The sequence below is a fragment of the Anomaloglossus baeobatrachus genome, chromosome 6, assembly GCF_048569485.1.
Source record: "Anomaloglossus baeobatrachus isolate aAnoBae1 chromosome 6, aAnoBae1.hap1, whole genome shotgun sequence".
Classification (NCBI taxonomy): domain Eukaryota; kingdom Metazoa; phylum Chordata; class Amphibia; order Anura; family Aromobatidae; genus Anomaloglossus; species Anomaloglossus baeobatrachus.
Window position 1 is genome coordinate 185,900,929 of NC_134358.1, and position 21,640 is coordinate 185,922,568.

Here is a 21,640-nt window from a genome sequence, read left to right on the forward strand (position 1 = left end):
AGCTTACAGGGGACCCTTCTTGTTTTTTCTTTTTTTTTTTTTTTTTTTTCTCCTTCCCTTTGGGATTGAGGTAGTATGCAGGGGGAATGCGAAGGGTTTGATGTGAGCTTCGCAGGACATGGGGACTGCCTAATTTGGCGCGGTGGTGGTATTTACAATTTGAGATTCCAGTTTAATTACTGTTCGCCATTTTACTGTTATATTGGTTGAGTGGAATATGATTATACATAGAAAGGGGGGGAGTGGAGAATTGTTGGAAAAGGGACGAGTTTTAAAATGTGTCTAAGAGGGGAAGGCGAGGGAGGTAGGGGGGAATTTAGTAGGGATTATGGACCAGGTTTGGAAAACCCGATGCTTCACGGGAGTACTCGAAAACAGGAAGTGGTGGGGAGTAGGAGGGGAGGGGAGCAGGGGGGAGGGGGGAAAGGGGTAGGGTAGAGGCAGCATGGGGAGATACTACAAGGTTTGATGATTTTACTGGGTGGGATAATGGGGGATAGAATTAAGGTGTTGAGTTGGAATATTAGAGGGTTATCAGATAGGTCTAGGAGAGCGGCAATAATTAAATATGTTCAAGACCAGAACCCGTCAGTAATATGTCTACTAGAAACGCATCTAACAAAGGAGACAACACATGTTTTAAATAGGAGATGGGTGCAGAAGGCCTATCACTCCACCTTTTCCAACTATGCAAGGGGTGTATCACTGCTGATCCATAACTCTGTGCAATATGAAGAGATAGAAGTGTATGTGGATAAAGAGGGACAGTGTGTGGCCGTCAAGTGTCAAATATTTGGCAGACTCATGTGTATAGCTGCAATATATATACCACCTCCATATAAGTGCACCAAACTAAGGGAGATAAGGGAGTTCTCTGAGAAGGGGGGAGTAATCCCTTTTTTACTGGTGGGGGACTTCAATAATGTGATAGACCTGTACTGGGATAGGAGTAGTAGACCTCCAGGTATTCAGGATAGTTGTATGACTTCGTTTGGCACTCTTATTGGGGAACTTGGAATGGTGGATGCCTGGCGAGTGAGGAATGGGAGGGTATCCTGCTTCTCTTGTTATTCGGCTTCGCATAACACTCTGTCCCGCATTGACATGGCTCTAGCTAGTGATCTGATGGATGCAATGATAAGTGACGTGCAATATCTGACAAGAGTGATTTCAGATCATAGCCCAATTCTAGTGTCCATACGACGGGGGACCCTGACAGGGGGAAGGAGGGGAGAGTGGAAGCTTCATCCAGCATGGATCCGTCATATTAATATGGGGAATATAGAACGGGATCTTGGGGATTTCTTTATCCACAACGAGGGTAGCACTGGTCCGCTGGTGGTATGGGATGCGATGAAGGCATACCTCAGGGAGCTCCTGTTCAGGGATATCTGTAAACGTAAAACACAGACGAGGCAGGATGAGAAAGATAGGCTGGAGGCCTTAGATAAGGCAGAGCTGGAAGCAATCCGGAGTACTACTACGGACGCGAAGCAAAATCTTAGGCAGGCGCATGAACAGGTTAATAAGATGCTTTTGGAGAAGGCGGTAAGGAAGCAGGCATTCCAAAAATTGCATTTTTATGAGGAGGGGGAAAAAGTTGGTCATCTATTATCGGTCATAGCTGCAGCTCAAAGGAGTAGTTCATTTGTGCATGGTATGGACACGGTGGAGGGGACACAGGTCACTGAGGTTGAGGAGATCCTTGGGGTCTTTAAAGATTTCTATCGCACGCTATATTCTTCTATTGGAGAGATGAGGGTGGAAGAGGTGGACTCATTTCTTGAGCGAGGTGAGCTTCCGGTGTTGTCTGTGGCGGATAGAGATAAACTGGAGTCACCTATTACTATTGATGAACTGGAGGGCGCTCTGCATGGCATGAGCAATGACAAGGCACCGGGAGCAGACGGGCTACCAGTTGAAATTTATAAACAGTTAGAAGAAATCCTATTACCCAAACTATTGAAAGTCTTTGAGGTGGCGGAGGGGGAAGGTGTATTGCCTGAATCTATGAGAGAAGTAATAATAGTAGTAATTCCTAAGGAGGATAAAAATCCGAGGCTTCCAGACTCATATAGACCCATCTCGTTATTAACAGCGGACGTGAAGCTTCTGGCTAAGGTGTTGTCAAACCGGCTGACTGGAGTTATATCTAACCTAATCCATATGGACCAATCAGGGTTCATGGCCAATAGGTCGGCAGCTGCTAATATCAGGAGATTGTACCTTAATCTACAGTTGCCGCCTGACAACCCTGGCCGGAGGGTGATCGCTTCGTTAGATGCCCAGAAAGCGTTCGATAGTGTTGAGTGGGGGTATCTGTGGAAAGTGTTGCAGCATATGGGTTTTGGCCCACGGTTTGTAAAGTGGGTGCAGCTGTTGTATAATAGGCCTACTGCTAAAGTTAGAGTTAACGGTATGACCTCCTCAGCGTTTGAGTTGCACCGGGGAACGAGGCAGGGCTGCCCACTATCGCCGCTCCTATTTGCTATTGCAATAGAGCCTCTGGCGGCGGCCATTAGGAAAACAAAGGAGATCCGTGGATTTAAGTATGGGCATTTAGAGGAGAAAATAGCTCTTTATGCTGACGATTTATTACTTTTCTTGGGGGATCCATCAGCCTCATTGGATCATGCCATGCAGATAATAGAGAAATTTGGAGAAGTTTCGGGACTGACCATTAATTGGTCTAAATCGAGCCTCTTTAAGGTGGATGGGGAAGTATCCTGGACAAATGAGGATACTGGGGCTAACAAATTGAAGAATGTGGACGAATTTAAATATCTAGGTATCCAGATATCTCTGCCAGTAGAAAAATACATACAGGTGAACTTATGGCCGCTCCTTAAAAAATTGAGAACCAAGGTGGATGCCTGGAACAAGCTACATTTGTCAGTTGTTGGAAGGGTTAATTTACTAAAGATGGTAGTAATGCCTAAACTCCTATACATACTGCACAATGCCCCTGTTTGTATTTCAAGGAAAAGATTTAAAGGGATAAACTCGCTGTTTAGGGACCTGGTGTGGGGTAAAAAGCAGCCTAGGGTGCGATTAGAGACTTTACAAAGGCCGAAGGATGAGGGGGGTCTAGCAATCCCAAATCCGGAATTGTATTATATAGCGGCGCAATGTCAACACCTCAGGGGTTGGTCTGATCGAGAGAAAGATGGGGGCATTAAAGAAGTACTGGAATACATAGTGGGTAGAAGTCCATTGGTAATGGGACTAGAGGATGGTGCGGTGGGGCTCCTGGGTAGAACATCTCCTACAATGGCACTTATAAATAAGACCTGGGATAGGCTGAAAAGGGTGAGAGGGGTGACCCGGTTAACTAAGTTCACACCTATCTGGGATAACAGTAATCTCCCGGAGATTCAGAAAATGGGGAATATTGAGGAGTGGAGACGCAAGGGTGTGATATACATGCATCAGATATTGGACGGAGGAATTGTGAAATCGTTCCCGCAGTTACAGAGTGAGTTTCAGTTACCGGCGTCCGGCTGGCTCCACTACAGACAATTAAAACATGCGATTGCAGCCCAAGCGGCTAAACAAAGTGTGGCCATACAGACTGACCTGGTACTGGAGTATGTGTGTAAGGGCGGAGGAAGCACTAAAGGGATCATTTCTGGCACGTATAAAGATATACTACATACCTTTCTGTTAGAATACCCAATTTAAACTAAATCTAAATGGGTGGAGGAAGTTGGGCCGATAACGGAGGTGGTGTGGGAGAGTATCCTGGAGTATGTCCCTAAACTTTCCATGAGCGAACCGGCCAGACTGTCTCACCTATACGTGATTCACCGGGTATATAGGTCTCCCTTACTGATGTTTAAAATGGGGTTGAAAAGGAAATCGGAGTGTCCAAGGTGTCAGGGATCTGACGCAGGTATTTTTCACATGATGTGGTCTTGTCCGAGACTGGTCTCCTTTTGGACTAAGGTTATCCACAAGATAGGAAGAACATATGGGTGTGTCCTCCCCAGGGAACCAGTGCTATGCCTATTGGGATATGTTGAGGAGCTTGGGGTGGAAAATACTATGAAAATTGTCATTGCTAGGCTGCTGTATGCGGCAAGAAAGCTAATCGCCAGGTCCTGGATTAAAAAAGACCCCCCGACCAGGGGAGAGTACATTAAAAGGGTGGAATGTATTCTTCAGCTGGAACGGGGAGTGTATGAAAGAAGGGGGAATGTTAAAATGTTTGAGAAGCTCTGGTCTCCTTGGCTGCAATGCGAATAAGACGAGTGATGGACCAGTTAACTGATATGGGACGGGGATAGCCGTCTGAGACCTCTGATGTGTGTGTTTTGTTTTATTTGTGTTACTAGTTGTTCCTCCTGCACAACGGGAGGGTTGCTATACTACAGTTGAAGGGTATCCTAAGTGTGTACTAAATGGGATGTAGTATCGGGGAGAAGTGTTGCTGCCAGGGTGGGGGAGGGGGCGGGAGGGGGAGTTAAAGGGGTAATAGATGTGATAAATTTAATTTGGATGCCGATTTGTTATTCTGTTGTATGTACTCTGTTTTAATAAAAAAGTATCTGATTTAAAAAAAAAAAAAAGGGCTTGTGAAAACCCTGATACACTAAAGCAAACAAATGTATGTGGAAACGCTGGCCCACGGAACAGCGGGCAGGATCCCCAAAGCACCTGGGTATTGGAACACACAGGCTTGACGCAGACAGTGGCACACTGGGAAGTGGACAGGTACAGGGAAACGGTGGCACACAGGAGCAGGTCAGTGAGTGCCTAGAGAAACACTGGCCCGCTGGAGAGTGGACAAGTACGAGGACTAGCACACTGATGAGAACTGGTACATAAAGAAACACAGGCACACTGGTGTCACTTGCACACAGGTAGAAACTAGTGTAGAGAATAAAAGGCAACTGCGCACTGTAACCGTCAGGTGGCACGCAGAGACACTGACACGTGGGAAGTACCTGGAAACACAGGGCGTAAACATGGAACACACTGGAAAAACTGACAGGTTCACGGAGACACTGGAACGATCACGGAAAAAAACAAGCCATGGTCCGCCGAGTAAACAACGTGTGTAGCGAGATGTGAACTGCTGATTGCTGGGTAGAGCGCCATAATCTATCCGTAACCTGACGGACAACCGGGTGTGAAGACAATACTCTTGGGAATATCTAGAATGCTGTAGTGACATCCGTAACTGGTGCCACAGGCGCATAAAACCGCTGGACACATAGGATCAGCAACTAGTGCTACAGGCGTTTAACATCTGGGGGACAGAAAGGCAAACTGACAATGAACACCCAGAAATTAGGTGCACATCTGTGCTAGTAAGGATGTGTGTACAACACAAGACAGGAGACCATAAAATTGAGCGACATACGGCTGCTACACAAAACAGAATTCTAGTAGATGGGCTTGACCCCTCACCAACAGCACTGCATGTTCAGGGAGACAGTACCCTGGAAAATGAGCCCTGAGGGAGAGTTTGGTGCCTGTTGGAGGGCTCAGAAGTGGCGCACTGAATGCTGCAGGGAATGCTGGCAGACCCCGAGGTCAGGGGAGCAGTGGCTAAACACTGCCAGTGGGGTGCGCTGGGTCCAGCACTGCCTGCGGGTGAGCGCAGAGTCGCAAGCCTGCAGCGGTGGTGACACAGACTACCTGGGAAGGAGGGTCGCGGCGGCGCCCGGAACGCTTACCCGGTCGGAGGAACGGGTCTGGTGGCGGCGCGAGCAGCGCTTACCTGGGCAAGCACGGGCGAGGCGGTGGCGCCGGCGGCTGCAGAGTCGAGCTACCCGGGCGGGGGGATCGGAGCACACGGCAGCGCCGCTTACCCGGTGGTAAGGGCCGGAGAAGGCGCAGGGATGACGCGCGCCGGCGATTGGCGCCAGGAAATGACGTCAGACGCCGGGAGGGAGACTGGGGCCGCGCAAGGGGAAAAAGAGGCGGGAGATTTGAAAAGCCCGCGCGCGCGGGCAGAATACCGGCTGGGACGCAGACACTGAGGGGGCCGCAAATCCGGGGCTAAATTTAAAAGGTAGGCCGCCGGGCCGCAATGGAGCCAGGGGGAAACGCCGGGTAGTGGACGCCACAGCAGGGGGTCCGATCGGGGGGGTGCAGGGAGGCAGCGCTATCGGGGAAGCAAACTACAGAACCATGGGGCCTGAGGTGAGCTCTAAAGGGGATATGGGACCCCCTGACCCAAATGGAAAAGGAGCAGTGGGGAATATAGACGGGATCCCTCCCCCCCCATAACCCGGGACAGGGGAGTGCGGAGTACTTAGCCTGAGGTCCCGGCTTGTCCTTGATCCTGGATGCGTCCTGGGAGGCGAGCGAAGACGTCTCGACGGTCGTCCCGGGGATAGGGGAGACCGGAAGGGTACCTCTCCATCCTAGGTACGGTCTTCGTCCTCCTACCCCACAATCAGGCTCGGGAGCGAGAGAGTCTTTGGGGAGGGGGGCAAGGACCATCCGCCTGTCCCTCTGTGCGGATGCCCCCCAAACCGCTTGAAAGTGTTAGGGGGGTAGGGTCCTGCCAGACAGACACGGAAGACAACGGAAGTGGCGGACGAACCCCACTTCTGTGCGACCGGTCTCTATGTGGGAGAGCAGGGTGAGCGATTACACCCTGTCGCCCGACGAGCTGTGTCTGAAAAACAAAGGAAAAAGATTAATAAAACACAACAATACAAACCTGAGGGGCTGAGAGCAGCCCCTGCGTGTCCAACCTCCTCGGACACTAAGCAAAAACTGATCTCCTCAGCTCCGGTCAGTGGGTGTATACTGCGGGGGAGGAGACAACTTTCTTATTTGCATAGTGTCACCTCCTAGTCCCAGCAGCATACACCCATGGTTTCCTGTGTCCCCCAATGAAGCGATAGAGAAAAAAAAATTTTCACGGTTCAACGTTATCAACTTCTGTGGAGCCCCTGGGGGTGCAAGGGGCTCACCAAACATCTAGATAAATTCCTTGAGGGGTCTAGTTTCCAAAATGGGGTCACTTGTGAGGGAGCTCCACTGTTTAGGCACCATAGGGGGTCTCCAAACATGACATGGCGTCCGCTAATTATTCCAACCAATTTTGCTGTCAAATGGTGCACCTTCTCTTCTGAGCCCCTCCATGCGCCCAAACAATTACTTTCCACCACATATGAGGTATCGTCGTACTCAGGAGAAATTGCACAATACATTTTATGGTACATTTTTTCCTGATACCCTTGTGAAAAAAAAGCTACGTGGTTCAAGTAACAGTTTTATGGTGAAAAAAAGAAATTGTATTCATGGCTCAACATTATCAACTTCTGTGGAGCCCTTGGGGCTCGCTAAACATCTAGATAAATTCCTTGAAGGGTGTATTTTCCAAAATGGGGTCACTTGTGGGGGAGCCCCATTGTTTAGGCACCTCAGGGGGTCTCCAAATGCAACATTACGTCAGCTAATGATTCCAACCAATTTTGCTGTCAAATGGTGCTCTTTCTCTTCTGAGCCCTGCAATGCGCCCAAACAATTACTTTCCACCACATATGAGGTATCGTCGTACTCAGGAAAAAATGCACTATAAATTTCATGGTGCATTTTTTCCTGATACCCTTGTGAAAAAAAAGCTACTTAGTTGAAGCAACAGTTTAGTGATAAAAATTTTATTTTTTTTCTTTTCACGGCTCAACGTTATAAACTTCTGTGAAGCCCCCAGGTGTTCAAAGTGCTCACCAAACATCTAGAAAAATTATTATTTTGAGGGCTCTAGTTTCCAAAATGGGTTCACTTGTGGGGAGCTCCATTGTTTAGGCACCTCAGGGGGTCTTCAAACCCGACATGGCGTCCGCTAATGAGTGCAGCTAATTTTGTGTTAAAAAATTCAAATGGTGCTCCTTCCGCCGTGCGCCCAATCAATTGATGTTTACCACATATGGGGTATCTGTGTACTCAGGAGAAAATGCACAATAAATTGTAGGGTGCACTTTCTGTTTTCTCCCTTGTGAAAATTAAAATTTTATGGCTAAAGTAACATTTTTGTGTTAAAAAGTAAAATTTTCATTTTTTCCTTCCACATTGCTTTGGTTGCTGTGAAGCACCTAAAGGGTTAATAAACTTCTTGGATGTGGTTTTGAGCAGAGTGAGGGGTGCAGATTTTAGAATGGGGTCACTTTTGGGTATTTTTTGTCACCTTGGCCTCTCAAAGTCACCTCAAATGTGATGTGATGTCCCTAAAAAAAATTATTTTGTAAATTTTGTTGGAAAAATGAGAAATTGCTGATTAACTTTGACCCTTTCTAACTTAAATTGTTTTGAAAATTGCGCTGATGTAAAGTAGACATGTGGGAAATGTTATTTAGTAACTATTTTGTGTGACATATCTCTTAGATTTATAGGCATAAATTTTCAAAGTTTGAAAATTGCAAAATTTTCGCAAAATTTCCTAAATTTTCACAAATAAACGCAAAAAATATCGGCCTAAATTTACCCCTGACATGAAGTACAATATGTCACGAAAAAGCAATCTCAGAATCGCCAGGATCCGTTGAAGCGTTCCAGAGTTATAACCTGTCAAAGTGACACTGGTCAGAATTACAAAAAATGGCCCGGTCATTAGGGTGTTTTAGTGGCCGGGGGTGAAGGGGTTAAAAAAACAAATTTAAAAAAAACCCTTCAAATGTTGATCAATGTAGATTGTATTCCTGAAAAAGCAAAGCAAGTGATCATACATTGTTCTCTAATTTAGATCTCCAGGATAGTTCTCCTGATTCACTGTTACTTACTTCATGTGTGGGGCATTGCAGAATCTTGGGTGTCCATGGTTATGACCACGCATCTAGTCAGTCAGTTGCTCATGCTCCTAACCATGGATACCTAAGGTCCTGCAATGCCCTGAATATGAGATAAGCCACATAGTGAATCAGAAGAACTATGCTACGTTTCTAATTGAAGGTATTTGCTAAAATTGTTTTATTATTATTATTATTATTATTATTATTATTATTATTATTATTATACCTACTACGTATTGGGAAAGTATCTTGGAGATGGGAAAATACCTTTTAAGTTAGACTTCCTTAAAATGTGCCAGATTTATCAAATCTGGCACATTTTTAGATTATTTATTCCAAGTATATACCCCCTACTCATTCTTTCTTTGTGTCAGAAATTGTTGCCAAAATTATATCCTTTCTGCTACTTACTATCCTTTTTCAGCATATCCATTCCTCCTTTTAGGACAGGGCACAGATGTGTCTTAAAGGGAATCTGTCACCAGGATTTGCCACCTAATCGGAGAGCAGCATGACGTAGGGGCAGAGATCCTGATTCCAGTGGAGTTTCACTAACTGGGCTGCTTCCTGTAGTTTTAATAAAATCACTGTTCAATCAGCAGTAGATTATCATTAGAGGACTGCTTGGTGTGCTGCCAGGTAGTCCAGCATATTCATGAGCTCTGTATAACTGCTAGATCTGCAACAGAGAAAAGATTGATTTTATCAAAATCACAACAAACTGCTCAGTAAGTGACACATCGCTGGAATATGGACCTCTGCCCCTACATTATGCTGCTCTCAGATGGAGTAGCAAAACCCTGGTGACAGATTCCTTTTAAAGGGAACCTGACAGGTCTCCCACAGAGGCGTGATAACTTGCAGAGAGGATGGACTAGTCTGGGAACTAATGCTCCATCCAGTAGTCAAAGCGCTAATTTACATATGAAAAAAGGACTATGTTTAGGTGGCAGGCAATATAAAGGACTTGTTACAGTGGGGAAAAAAGTATTTAGTAAGCCAACAATTGTGCAAGTTCTCCCACTTAAAAAGATGAGGCCTGTAATTCATATCATAGGTAGACCACAACTAGGAGAGACAAAATGAGAAAACCAATCCAGAAAATCGCCTCTGATTTGGCAATTTTTTTTTTTTTTGCAAATTATGGTGGAAAATAAGTATTTAGTCATCTAAAAACATACAAGATTTCTGGCTCTCATAGACCCGTAACTTCTTCTTTAAGAGGCTCCTCTGTCTTCCTCTCATTACCTGTAGTAATGGCACCTGTTTGAACTTATCCGTATAAAAGACACCTGTCCACAACCTGAAACAGTCACACTCCAAACTCCACTATGGTAAAGACCAAAGAGCTGTTGAGAGACTCAGAAACAAAATTGTAGCCCTGCACCAGGCTGGGAAGACTGAATCTGCAATAGGTAAGCAGTAGGGATGATCGAATACCAAAATATCCGACTTTGCGAATGTCCGACGAATAGGTCACCGCTATTCGACTATTTGCGAATATTCGACTCGCAATGTAAGTCTATGGGAAACCAGAATAACTTCACGTTGGACCTAACGGCGAGCTGTGGTCACTAAGTAAAAGGCCGAAATGGATGGAAGCTGGAGCAGCGGGGACTATATGTATCGTTCCTTGAAGCTGCGGTAACGTATATGTAATGATGCTGTGCAGCCAAGCCAATCACAGTAACACCACAACAAAGATGGCTGCACCATTACTGTGAGAGCAAGCAACGTCAGATGTGTTCATTGGCTGGAAAACAGGCGCCAGGAAGTCAGAAACGAAAATGAAAGTATCGGAGTGGATGTTTTATTCGTTGGATACCAAATGGCGCGAATAGCCTGTTATCCGTCAGATACCGAATAGTGGTGAATACATTCGTTCATCTCTAGTAAGCAGCTTGGTGTGATGAAATCAACTTTGGGAGCAATAATAGGAAAATCGAAGACAAACAAGACCACTGATAATCTCCCTCGATCTGTGGCTCCACGCAAGATCTTACCCCATGTGGGGTCAAAATGATCACAAGAACCCTACGGGGTGACCTAGTGAATGACCTGCATAGATCTGGGACCATCGTTACAAAGGCTACCATTAGTAACATAGTTCGCCGCCAGGGACTCAGATCCTGCAGTGCCAGACGTTTTCCTCTGCTTCAGCCAATATTTGTCTGGGCCCATCTGAAGGTTGCTGGAGAGCATTTGGATTATCCAGAAGAGTATTGGCAGAATGTCATATGGTCTTGTTAAACCAAAGTAGAACTGTTTTGTAGAAACACAACTCATGTTTGGAGGAGACAGAATGCAGAGTTGCGTCCAAAGAACACCATACCTATTGTGAAGTATGGGAGTGGTAACGTCATGCTTTGAGGCTGGTTCTCTGCAAAGTACGACTGATCCGTGTACATGAAAGAATGAATGGGGCCATGTATCATGAGATTTTGAGTGCAAACCTCCTTCCATCAGAAAGGGCATTGAAGATTAAACGTGGCTGGGTTTTTCAGCATGATAATGATCCCAAGCACACCGCCAGGGCAACAAAGGAGTGGCTTTGTAAGAAGCATATGAAGGTCCTGGAGTGGCCTATCCAGTCTCCAGATATCAACCCCATAGAAAATGTTTGACGGGAGTTGAACGTCTGTGTTGCCCAGCGACAGGCCCAAATCATCACTGCTCTAGAGGAGATCTGCATGGAGGAATGGGCCAACATACCACCAACAGTGTATGCCAACTGTATGAAGACTTCCAGAAAACGTTTGACTGCTGTCATTGCCAACAAAGCATGTATAACAAAATATTGAGATGAACTTTTGTTATTGACTAAATACTTGTTTTCCACCATAATTTGCAAAAAAAAAAAAAAATCTTGCCAAATCAGACGCGGTGATTTTCTGGATTTGTCTTCTCATTTTGTGTCTCATAGTTATGGGCCACCTATGATGTCAATTACAGGCAGATCTCATCTTTATAAGTGGCAGAACTTGCACAGTTGGTGGCCGACTAAATACTTTTTCCCCCACTGTATAAAGGCTGGTGGGTGGGTGAGTCCAGTCAGGTGCCCTTTGAAACACACAAATATGGTGCAAGTCATGGGACGGGTGTTTCTTGCTTCTTTTTTTTTTTTCTTTGGTGTACATTTGTGTCCCATTGGGGAACAGATTGGTATTGTGGCATTTGCCATGGCCCAGGAAACGCTATTGTAAACTGTGAGCATTGCAACATATGCCCCTTGCAATAGAAGTAAAGCTGCTCACCATATTTTGTCTGACTATAATTTATCGATACAGCCCAATACATGTAGAGGCTTTAGCCTTATTTCACAAACTGCCATGAATGTTGCTTTCCATGTAATTTCTTCGGATTTGTGACACTTTTCAGATCTTTCGTATGTGTTTCCCAATCCTTCATTTATTAGCCACTGTTTTCCCGCTCATATTTTTTGGTAGAAATGATAAGACCCGTTTTACAGCACTTTCTTTTTGTAAGAAAAGCCTTCATTGTGTATGGCAGCCCACAAAGAATATTAATTATGTACGGCTCAGTTTTCACACCAGTGTGCGCCAGGCGGCCGTCATTGTTCCAAGACCTAATCACTTCTACCACTAATTAACTGTAGTCGGTGACCAGCTTTGGATTAGAACTAAACACATGCAGCTGTCTCCTTTGCTAAGGTTCATTGTATTTTTTTAATCATTTTTACAGATATAGCGGAAGTTTCTGTTCAGCAGTGTGAGCAGCGGTACTCTGATATGAAAACACGCAACCACCGGGAGTATACTTTTGAAGCGGAGTTTGTGACTGCAGATTCTACAAAGGTGCATTTTATTCTCATTGTGTAGAGGCTAAGGAAGGATCAAAGAATGTTGCATTCAATTACTAAGTTGCTTAAGATATCTACATAGTATAAAGTTTGGCCGAGAGCTCAACTGCTCACCCATCCCGCGCCTGAGTCACTAGTTGTGAATGGGGTCTGTGTGAAGTATTACAAGAACATGTTTACTGCTTGTAAGCCACATTGTGGAGCAATGTTCCCTCTAAGCCTTTGCAGCTGCTGAGCAAGAGAGGTTAGGGAGCTAGGGATACTCCATTTAATATATATATGTACTGTATATGTATGAATATTATGTTATGACCCCCCCCTGAGCTCATATCTTTCCCGGCAGATAATGACTGTGACATTGCCAGGATTTACCTCTTTCTGCTGTGGGTGTTGCTGAACTATGGTGGAGCCTTCGACTGTTAGGCCTAAGACACACGGCGAGAAAGACAGTGCAAGTGGAGTGCGATAAAACATCGCATTCCCCTCTGACCAATATTCGCCTGTGTGTCAGCACACCTGAGCGATTTTTCTCAGCCCTAATCGGACCGAGAAAACAATCGCAGCATGCTGTGACTGTAATGCGATCATTGTTTCTCTCGCACCCATTTAAGTCAATGGGGCGAGAGAAAAATCGCACTGCACTCGCAGAACAGCGGTGTACCGCGAGTGCAGGGCGAGAATGACAATAGCCGGCTACGGAGGAGAGAGCGAGATAAATCCCTCCTCAGAGCCGGCCCTCTCCTCCTCAGAGCCGGCCCTCTCCTCCTCCTCAGAGCCGGCCCTCTCCTCCTCCTCAGAGCCGGCCCTCTCCTCCTCCTCAGAGCCGGCCCTCTCCTCCTCCTCAGAGCCGGCCCTCTCCTCCTCCTCAGAGCCGGCCCCCTCCTCCTCCTCAGAGCCGGCCCCCTCCTCCTCCTCAGAGCCGGCCCCCTCCTCCTCCTCAGAGCCGGCCCCCTCCTCCTCCTCAGAGCCGGCCCCCTCCTCCTCCTCAGAGCCGGCCCCCTCCTCCTCCTCAGAGCCGGCCCCCTCCTCCTCCTCAGAGCCGGCCCCCTCCTCCTCCTCAGAGCCGGCCCCCTCCTCCTCCTCAGAGCCGGCCCCCTCCTCCTCCTCAGAGCCGGCCCCCTCCTCCTCCTCAGAGCCGGCCCCCTCCTCCTCCTCAGAGCCCGCCCCCCCCCCCCCCGCAGCTGGGGTCCGCTCGCACGATCGGACCTCAGTCGCAAGCACACTTGCTTGACACTCGGCTCTGCTGTGCTGCCAGCGGGAGCTGAGTGTCATGCGAGGGGATCGCAGTAATCCCTCTGTGGCGCCAGCCTTAGTTAACCTTTTCAGTAGTTTTGGGTGCATATTGCTAATCCCTGCCCAGCAGTCCCTGTATACACTAGCATAGATGCACAGATCTTTCGAAAAAGTATTTCTAAAGATCATTTATATGCTGAGGCCCTTGCAAGGCCGTGCATTCCCGTGGTTGGTCGGCCCACATAGCATGTTAGGACTGTGGGCACACTAACATGCTAATGAACGCGCAGCTACGCCGCACATATTTCCAGTCTTCATGGCGGTTGGCGGAGGATGGATGCGCATGATCCAGAGTGCCCGTGACTTCCTCTCATGCGCATTATATCTCACTGAAGCCCAGAAGCTTACACTTGGCATCACTTTAGTGCGCATGATTGGAAGTCCAGGGGACTCCAGATCGTGCACATCCATCCTCCGCTGGCCGCCATGAAGAGTCAGGTATGTGCGTGTCGCTGCACGAATTATTAGCAAGTTAGTATGCCCAAGGGGCGTGCTAACATGCTATGTGGGCCGGCTAGCCAGGGAAAAAATCACACCCTTGGGACTAGTCCCTTCGCTCATTAACATATGATAAAAGATCTTTAAAAATACTTTTTCTTTATCGTTCCTTTGGGAGACCCAGACCATGGGTGTTTAGCTTCTGCCTCCGGAGGACACACAAAGTACTACACTAAAAAGTGTAGCTCCCCCCTCTGAGCTTATACACCCCCTGGTGAGCAGACCCAGCCAGTTTATCGCTTTGTGTTCAGGAGGCATACATCCACACATGCATTCTCATATGATTTTTTCCTTTTGGAATGCGTTTGAAGAACTGCGGGTCCACGTCTGGACCCCCGGCATGTCCCTTCTCACCCCACTTTGTCGGCGGTGTTGTAAGGTTGATTTCCTAGTCTGGAGCCTTACATGCCGTGCTCCTTCACCATCCCTCCTGGGCTCTGGCTTGAAGTGGGAGCCAGCACGGTCTCCATGCCTGGCAGGAGACCGGTCTCCATCCGCAGCCCTTCAGGACTCTGCTGGACCGGAGCACTCATCCCCAGGGACATGGCCCTGCGTCTCAGCAGCTAAGTACCTGAGGCGTTTATATTTGGGGGTCCCTGTGCTGTATTGTTTGGGGAGAGTGTGTTTGCTGTATTTACTGACATTTCCGGCGGGTTCTCTAGCTATCGCCCGAGAACCGCGCCGATGGTGCCTGCGCGTCGGCCTCGCCGCTCAAATTTAGGCCCCGGCTTCGCCGGAGGCCTAGTTTCGTTTCTCTGCCCTCACATGTCACTCATGCAGAGGGACAGCGCGGCTCCTCCCGGCGGCCGTTCTGCACAAGGGAAGGACACTCCCCACTGCTGTGAGTTTCTCCTCCCCTGTAGGTCTCTATGGCCCTCCAGATCCCACTCTTCATGCTAGTCCCGCCCCCTCTCTTCGCTCCGGCGGCCATTTTCTCAGCGTTCACTCAGCGCTGGTCTCTGCATCCCTGCTGAGGTGCTGTTTGGGGGTCCGGGCTTCGGGATCTGGAGGGCACACAACACCGCTCTGCACAGCACAGCGGTCTGGTAAGCCACAACCGGTTCTGGTTGTGGACCTCTGTGTATACTCTCTGGGGTTCATTCTCTGGCAGAGCCCCCACTTCAGCAGCATGTCTCACACGAGGAGCAAGGCTCCAAAGCTTTACTCTGTGTGCGCTGCATGTAAGCTCCTGCTGCCTGAACAGAACACCTATCCACATTGTGATGCCTGCTCTACCTTCGCGGTGCCACAACCTGGAGTCTCACCCCCAGTGGTCTCTCAGGCTGCTCCTGCTCCTGTGGCTGAACCCCCGGCTTGGGTAGAATCCTTTTCTAGGTCTATCTCCCAGTCTTTTGCTGAGTCCATGGGACTTCTGTCCAGGACTTTGCTGAATCTGCATCAGCCCCCCTCACAGGGTGCCTCTGCTGCTAGGTCTCTCTCAGGACCGGAGCTCACAGAGGATTCATCTTCAGGTCCCAGACCCCGTCCTCCTGAGAAGAGACTTAGGGTTCCCTCTCCCTCCTCCTCCCGCGGCTCTGATTCAAGAGCGGACTCGGTGACTCAGATTTTAGTGACTTGATTGCTTCCATTAACTCTGTATTGGATCTCAATCCGCCAGTATCAGAGGAGCAACCCTCTCTGGCAGAAAAGCACCAGTTTACCTCGCCTAAGAGAGCAAAGAGTGTGTTCTTTAACCACTCCAGTTTTCAGGCCGCTGTGTCCAAGCCCAGGGCCTGTCCTGACAAACGCTTCCCGAAGCGTGGTTCTGATGACCGTTTTCCCTTTCCACCTGAGGTGGTCAAGGAGTGGGCTCAGTCCCCAAAGGTAGACCCCCCGGTGTCTAGGCTCTCAGCCTGGACCGTTGTGTCGGTGGCTGATGGCACCTGCCTTAAGGATTCCACTGACCGTCAGATTGACCTTCTGGCCAAATCCGTATGAAGTGGCGGGGGCCTCCTTTTCCCCGACCTTTGCAGCAGTGTGGGCTCTCAAAGCCATCTCTGCTTCCCTGGAGGAGATGCATTCCCTCACCAAGGAATCTATGCCCGAAATGGTTGCCTTGACTTCCCAAGCTTCGGCTTTTTCATCCTATGCCATGTCTGCCATGCTGGAGGCTTCTCACCGCACTGCGGTGGCTTCGGCTAATTCCCTCGCTATCCGCAGGATCTTGTGGCTTCGAGAGTGGAAGGCAGATGCTTCTTCAAAGAAGTACCTTGCTGGGCTCCCTTTTGCTGGGTCCCGGCTGTTCGGAGAACAGCTGGATGAAATTATTAAGGAATCTACTGGCGGGAAGAGTACTTCCATGCCACAAACCAAAGCCAGGAAACCTGCCCAGGGTAGGAATCAGTCGAGGTTTCGCTCCTTTCGTTCCTCCAACTGGTCGTCCTCTAAGCCCTCGGCCTCGTCCACTAACTCAGCCAAGGACCAGAAATCCAACTGGCGCCCAAAAGCGCGTCCACAGAAGACCGCAGGAGGTGCTGCCACTAAGGCAGCCTCCTCGTGACTATCTGCCCGCCCCAGCAACGTCCTTGGTCGGTGGCAGGCTCTCCCACTTTGGCAACGCTTGGTTTCAACACGTCTCCGATCAGTGGGTGAGAGATATCATCTCCCACGGCTACAGGATAGAATTCTCTTCCAGACCGCCAGACAGATTTTTTCTCTCAAACCCCCCCCCCCCCCCCCTGCTCCAAGGCCGCCGCCTTCTCACAGGCTGTGGCATCCTTGCAGGCCAACGGAGTAATTGTACCAGTTCCCGCCCGGGAACGGTTCAGAGGTTTCTACTCAAATCTCTTCTTAGTCCCCAAAAAGGACGGTACATTCCGACCCATCCTGGATCTCAAGCTTCTCAACAAGCATGTTCAGGTGCGGCACTTTCGCATGGAGTCTCTGCGATCAGTCATTGCCTCAATGACCCAAGGGGATTTCCTAGCGTCCATCGACATCAGAGATGCCTATCTGCATGTGCCAATTGCAGTTTCACACGAGCGTTGGCTACGTTTTGCAATCGGAGAAGATCATTTCCAATTTGTGGCTCTCCCCTTTGGGTTGGCCACAGCCCCTCGGGTATTCACCAAGGTCATGGCAGCAGTGATTGCGGTTCTGCACCTACAGGGGTTGGCAGTGATTCCTTACCTGGACGACCTTCTAGTCAAGGCTTCATCCAGCGCAGACTGTCAGCGGAGTGTCTCGCTCACTCTCGCCACTCTAGCCCAATTCGGGTGGCTGGTCAATCTGCCCAAATCCACTCTGACTCCGACCCAGAGTCTCACGTACCTAGGGATGCAGTTCGAGACTTTGCCGGCACTTGTGAAGTTGCCCTTAGTCAAACAGCAGTCCCTCCAACTGGCAGTGCGCTCTCTGCTAAGGCCCCGCCGTTCTTCCCTCAGGTGTCTGATGCAGGTGCTGGGTCAAATGGTGGCGTCAATGGAGGCTGTTCCCTTTGCCCAGTTCCATCTGCGCCCCCTGCAGCTGGACATTCTCCGCTGTTGGGACAAGCGGCCTTCCTCCTTACACAGGTTAGTGGCTCTGTCGCCACAGACCAGGAGCTCTCTTCAGTGGTGGCTTCGGCCTCTCTCTCTGTCCCAGGGGCGCTCCTTCCTGGCCCCGTCCTGGGTGATCCTCACCACGGATGCCAGTCTATCCGGCTGGGGAGCGGTATGTCTCCACCACAGAGCGCAGGGCACTTGGACTCCGTCCGAATCAGCCTTTTTCAATCAATGTGCTGGAAACCCGAGCTGTGCCTCTAGCTCTCCTAGCTTTTCACCACCTGTTGGCGGGCAGGCACATTCGAGTCCAGTCAGACAACGCGACAGCGGTTGCCTACATCAATCACCAAGGCGGGACACGCAGCCGCCTGGCGATGGAGGTACAACGCATCCTTCAATGGGTGGAGGACTCTGAGTCCACCATATCCGCAGTCCACATACCAGGCGTGGATAACTGGGAAGCAGATTATCTCAGCCGTCAAACCGTGGACGGTGGCGAGTGGTCCCTGCACCCGGCAGTGTTTCAGTCAATCTGCCGCAAATGGGGCACTTCGGACGTGGACCTAATGGCATCCCGTCACAACAACAAAGTTCCTGTTTACGTGGCTCGCTCCCACGATCCTCAGGCATTCGCTGCTCTGGTTCAAGACTGGTCCCAGTTTCGTCTGTCCTACGTGTTTCCCCCTCTAGCGCTCTTGCCCAGAGTCCTGCGCAAGATCAGAATGGCAATCCTTGAATAAGGCTCTACTAGCTGAAACATGTTGGATTTCTCTTAATGTGTCCCCCCTCACTGTTTTTATGATCGATGGATCTTTTTTAATAGAACCTCAATAAATATTTTTAACCTTCTTTGAAGTGCTGGAGATCATACTCTAGTTTCCTTGTCTGTGTTCTGCCTGAGGCCAGGGCAGCTCCGTGCACCAACACCGATCCTGACCTGGACTTTAGGAAGGGTGAGCTGAACTACTTTTTCTATTTTCTGTTTCTGGTGGCCATAACTTCCCTCAGGAGAGTCTCTGATTTGGCTGCGCTCTCTTCGGAGTCACCTTTTTTGGTTTTTCATCAAGACAAGGTGGTTCTCCGTCCGACTCCGGACTTTCTTCCTAAGGTGGTCTCTCCTTTCCACCTTAACCAGGACATTACCCTACCTTCCTTTTGTCCGGCTCCTGTTCATCGCTTTGAAAAAGCGCTGTATACTTTGGATCTGGTGCGTGCTCTCCGGATCTATGTGTCTCGCACCGCTGCACTTAGGCGGTGCGCTTCTCTTTTTGTGCTGACCACAGGTCGGCGCAAGGGCCTCTCTGCTTCTAAGCCGACCTTAGCCCCTTGGATTAGATCGACCATTTCGGATGCCTACCAGAGTTCTCAGGTGCTTCCCCCGCCGGGGATCAAGGCACATTCGACCAGAGCTGTCAGTGCCTCTTGGGCTTTTAGGCACCAGGCTACGGCTCAACAAGTCTGTCAGGCTGCCACTTGGATTAGCCTGCATACCTTTTCGAAGCACTACCAAGTGCATGCTCATGCTTCGGCAGATGCGAGCTTGGGCAGACGCATCCTTCAGGCGGCTGTCGCCCATTTGTGAAGTTAGGTTCTGCCTACTTCTTAGTTTATACTGTTTCTTCCCACCCAGGGACTGCTTTGGAACGTCCCATGGTCTGGGTCTCCCAAAGGAACGATAAAGAAAAAGAGAATTTTGTTTACTTACCGTAAATTCTTTTTCTTATAGTTCCGTATTGGGAGACCCAGCTCCCTCCCTGTTGCCTGTTGGCATTTTTTCTTGTTCCGCGTGTTATCACCGGCTGTTGTCATGGACAGAGTCTCCGGTTGTTCCGGCTCTTGCTCTGTTCTACTTGTGGGTGGCTATTCTCCTTCAGGTTTTGCACTAAACTGGCTGGGTCTGCTCACCAGGGGGTGTATAAGCTCAGAGGGAGGAGCTACACTTTTTAGTGTAGTACTTTGTGTGTCCTCCGGAGGCAGAAGCTAAACACCAATGGTCTGGGTCTCCCAATACGGAACTATAAGTAAAAGAATTTACGGTAAGTCAACAAAATTCTCTTTTTTTTAAAGATCTCTTTATTTATGCTAGTGTATACAGGGACAGTTAGACAGGGATTAGCAATATGCACCCAGAACTGGTTCTGGGTGCATAGTGCACCTGACAGGTTCCCTTTTAACCCCTTTAGTGCTGTTTTAAAATTCTGAGAGTGGCATTAACCGTGCAGCGGCATAGGTTGCCTTTGGTGTGATCGCAGGGCGCTGTTAGCTTGCTGTTACAGTCTGGGGTCCGTTGAAGACCCCTGTGTCTGTTATCCTTGAGCTCCTTTCAATCCCAGCCGGTTGCGAGGCTTCAAAGGAGACTATGATTAATACATGCTGCAATACTGTGGTATTGCTGTATAAAACTCAAGTGATCGGATGATGGCAGGTTCAAGCCCTCCAGGAGACTAATAAATTCTTTAAAAGAAATTAAAAAATTGTAAAAGTTTAAATTGCACGCTTCTCTCCCATTTTTAAAGATGAAGGTTTTAAAGAATAAAAAATAAAGTGGTATAACTGCATCCCAAAAAATACAATCTATCTAAATATATCAATTAACCCAATTTTAAACACTATAAACAGAAAAATTTATAACACCCAAATTTTATTTTTGGTAGCCACTAGCAAAAACATTCTGTAAGAGGAGATCAAAATGCCATATTTATCTCAAAATGGTATCAATAAAAATGTCTAACTCCGAGAAACATAAGCCCACACATGGCTCCATCCACAAAATAAATGAAAATGTTATGGTCTTGGATTATGGTGACACATGCAAATTTTTTTTTTACCACACAATGTATACTGTGAAAAGCAATTCCCAAAGGCAATATGTCGTTTTTTTGTTTTATTCTTTTGCAATGTCACAGCACTTAGATTTTTTTTTTCTCAGTGTCTAGTACACGTTTTATTTCTCAGTGTTATTCTTGGCATGGTATCACTAATGTCTGCGCCACTGCCATCCTATGCCCACAGCTGTTGGCTGGTCGGAAAATCACAGCTGGCAGTCACAAGCGCTCAATGTAAGTCTATCAGAGCCTCATTCTGTCTCTCATAGACTTACACTGAGAAGTGACTTTTGGTCATCGCAGCAAACACTGGAGGGATTTTGCAACTGGAAGAAGAGAACAAGAGTGGTAGATAATGACGATAACTGCAGTAGATAATGACTATCAACTATTGTATTACATGCAGGGAAGGTACATTAGTGATAACACTCCATGGGTGAAATAAGAAGCAAGCAAACAGCAGAGGGTGGCTTAAATGTCTGATAACTATTATTCCTATGACTGATACCTCCATCTATCTTTAGTGGGCTCTGTTGTGCACCCTCTTCATTTATATCGTAGTTCTAAAATTTGCAGAATGCATTCTGTCTTAAATTTTTGAAACCTCCATATAAACTCCATACAACTCCCGGCCAGCTATCAACATCTGGAGCTCCACAGATTTCTGACCAAGGGACTAAATATATAAAATATATATATATATATATATATATATATATAAAATATATATATATATATATATATATATATATATATATATATATATATATATATATATATATATATATATATATATATATATTAGTATGAAAATACATGACCGGAAAATTGGACTGAGTCGAATGCGATAAAAATCGCATTCCACTCAGACCAATATTAGCCTGTGTGTCAGCACCCACGAGCGATTATTTTCTCTGCCCCAATCGGACCGAGAAAACAATCGCAGCATGCTGTAGGTGCAATACGATCATT

General features: G+C 47.9%; 1 protein-coding gene across 1 annotated transcript in view; it reads left to right on the forward strand.

The window, feature by feature from the left end:
• Positions 1-21,640, forward strand: part of RNMT (RNA guanine-7 methyltransferase) — a 100,236-nt gene that overhangs the window by 45,731 nt on the left and 32,865 nt on the right. The window contains exon 5 of the mRNA XM_075314598.1: positions 12,453-12,565. Within this exon, the coding sequence (XP_075170713.1) occupies positions 12,453-12,565 (113 nt within the window). The remainder of the gene's footprint in view (positions 1-12,452; positions 12,566-21,640) is intronic.